The following is a 1649-nucleotide window of genomic DNA, read 5'->3' on the forward strand; positions in this document are numbered from 1 at the left end:
CTGCGTTTCTTTATACATTCCGGATAATCCCATTTCACAGCCGGAATAAACAGAATGCGTTTGAAATAGACGTCAACATATCAACAAGATATGACATTAGAGGTTTGACACTCCCTTAGCTCCCTTACAAAAGCATTGCACACTCACACGAACCCACACACAGTGCCTTGCTAAGGGAGACGATTTTGTCAAGAGGAAGCGAGAAAACTGCTTTTTGAGCAAACCTTTTATTATTGAATCATGGTATTATTCCACTATGATATACACTTACAATTCATACTATGGGTATTCATGGAATTGCATAAATGCCTCGTAATCCGTAAACCTCGTAAATAAACCGATTTTCCATACAAAATTATGTAAGCTTACGAGTCTTGCATGGTAACGAGGCATTTACTTGCGCGTTTTGAAGAATATCTTTATTATTTTTTTAGTTTCTTATTGCATATTCCACCAATCACGAATTGCTCCAATATACTTTCTTACAGATACGTTATATTTCTTTTACTTGCAGACTGCTAGTTCACCTAGGCGCGTTGCCGTACCTGTACTGGTAAAGGATGGAAAGCCGTGCGCCGGAAATAACAGTGCTTCACAATCGCAGCAAGTAAGTGCTGCTAGTAATGCTCCAACTAACAGCAATAACACCAATGTAAACGAAAGCAATGCGTCCACCGAAGTGAATAACAGCATTGCAAGTAGCTTAAGTCTTATAACAGGAGAAACAAATAACTCCCATTCTCCAGATACATCAAATTCACTAATTGCCAGTTATAATGGGACGATCGTAGGACATAATCAAATACAGCAACAATCTTGCAATAATTCTTTAATGTCAAACAGTTTGGCAATGGCATATCGCAACCAGAATAATTTTATTTCAAACGGCCATCAACAACAGTGTACAGGGTATTTGCCTTTACAAGGCAGGGCGTGGTAAAAGGCTGCAGAGGAAGAAAAAAATAATTATGATATAACATACTTTTGCATGTTTTCTTCAATTCGGTTAGCCTGTTTATGAGTAATTTAATTTATGAGCAAGTTTATTTTTATAAATCTTATTACATAAACAGAAATTCGCATGAAAAGATTCAAAACTGATTAAATTTTGGTAAACTGCGTTTACTTAATTTGGTCGTGTGAGCCAAATCGCCTGTGTAATTAATCATTATTTATTTTTTACTTAACATATCAGCATAGCAGAATCGAGATAGACACATGTATTTAGATATACTAAACTAATTATAATTAAAAGGAATATCGATATAGCATTGTCTGATATTCCGTACACCCGTCTGCACACTGATCTATATCAGTAAAAATATAAATACATTGTACATATTTCAATAAAAAATTTTACTTGTTAATCTTTACTAAATACGGATACCGGCGCGAATAGCAAATGCTAAGAAATATATACATATGTACGTATGATAGTTTTAAATTTGTCCATAATGACCTTGATACAAAATATTTTTGAAGCGAAACTTCTTAGGCGGCGGTATCGCAAAAATGGAGAGTGAAATTTTTAAAACTGAAAATGTTACAAGAGTAAGAAGGAAGATAGAGTATAGAGAAGGGGGAAAAAGAATGAAAGCGACGTATGACGGATAAACAAAGCGATAGTGCAAACATCTTCAACGCGCATT

General features: G+C 35.0%; 1 protein-coding gene across 1 annotated transcript; it reads left to right on the forward strand.

The window, feature by feature from the left end:
- Positions 1-240: 240 nt before the first annotated feature.
- Positions 241-1343, forward strand: LOC108364100 (uncharacterized). Its single transcript, XM_017617667.1, has 2 exons — positions 241-328; positions 390-1343. The coding sequence occupies exons 1-2, from the start codon at positions 241-243 to the stop codon at positions 938-940; spliced, it is 639 nt and encodes a 212-aa protein (XP_017473156.1). The 3' UTR covers positions 941-1343.
- The last annotated feature ends 306 nt before the right edge of the window (positions 1344-1649 follow it).

This window comes from Rhagoletis zephyria, unplaced genomic scaffold (assembly GCF_001687245.7).
Source record: "Rhagoletis zephyria isolate East Lansing unplaced genomic scaffold, Rhagoletis_zephyria_1.1 Rzeph_scaffold_01460, whole genome shotgun sequence".
NCBI lineage: Eukaryota > Metazoa > Arthropoda > Insecta > Diptera > Tephritidae > Rhagoletis > Rhagoletis zephyria.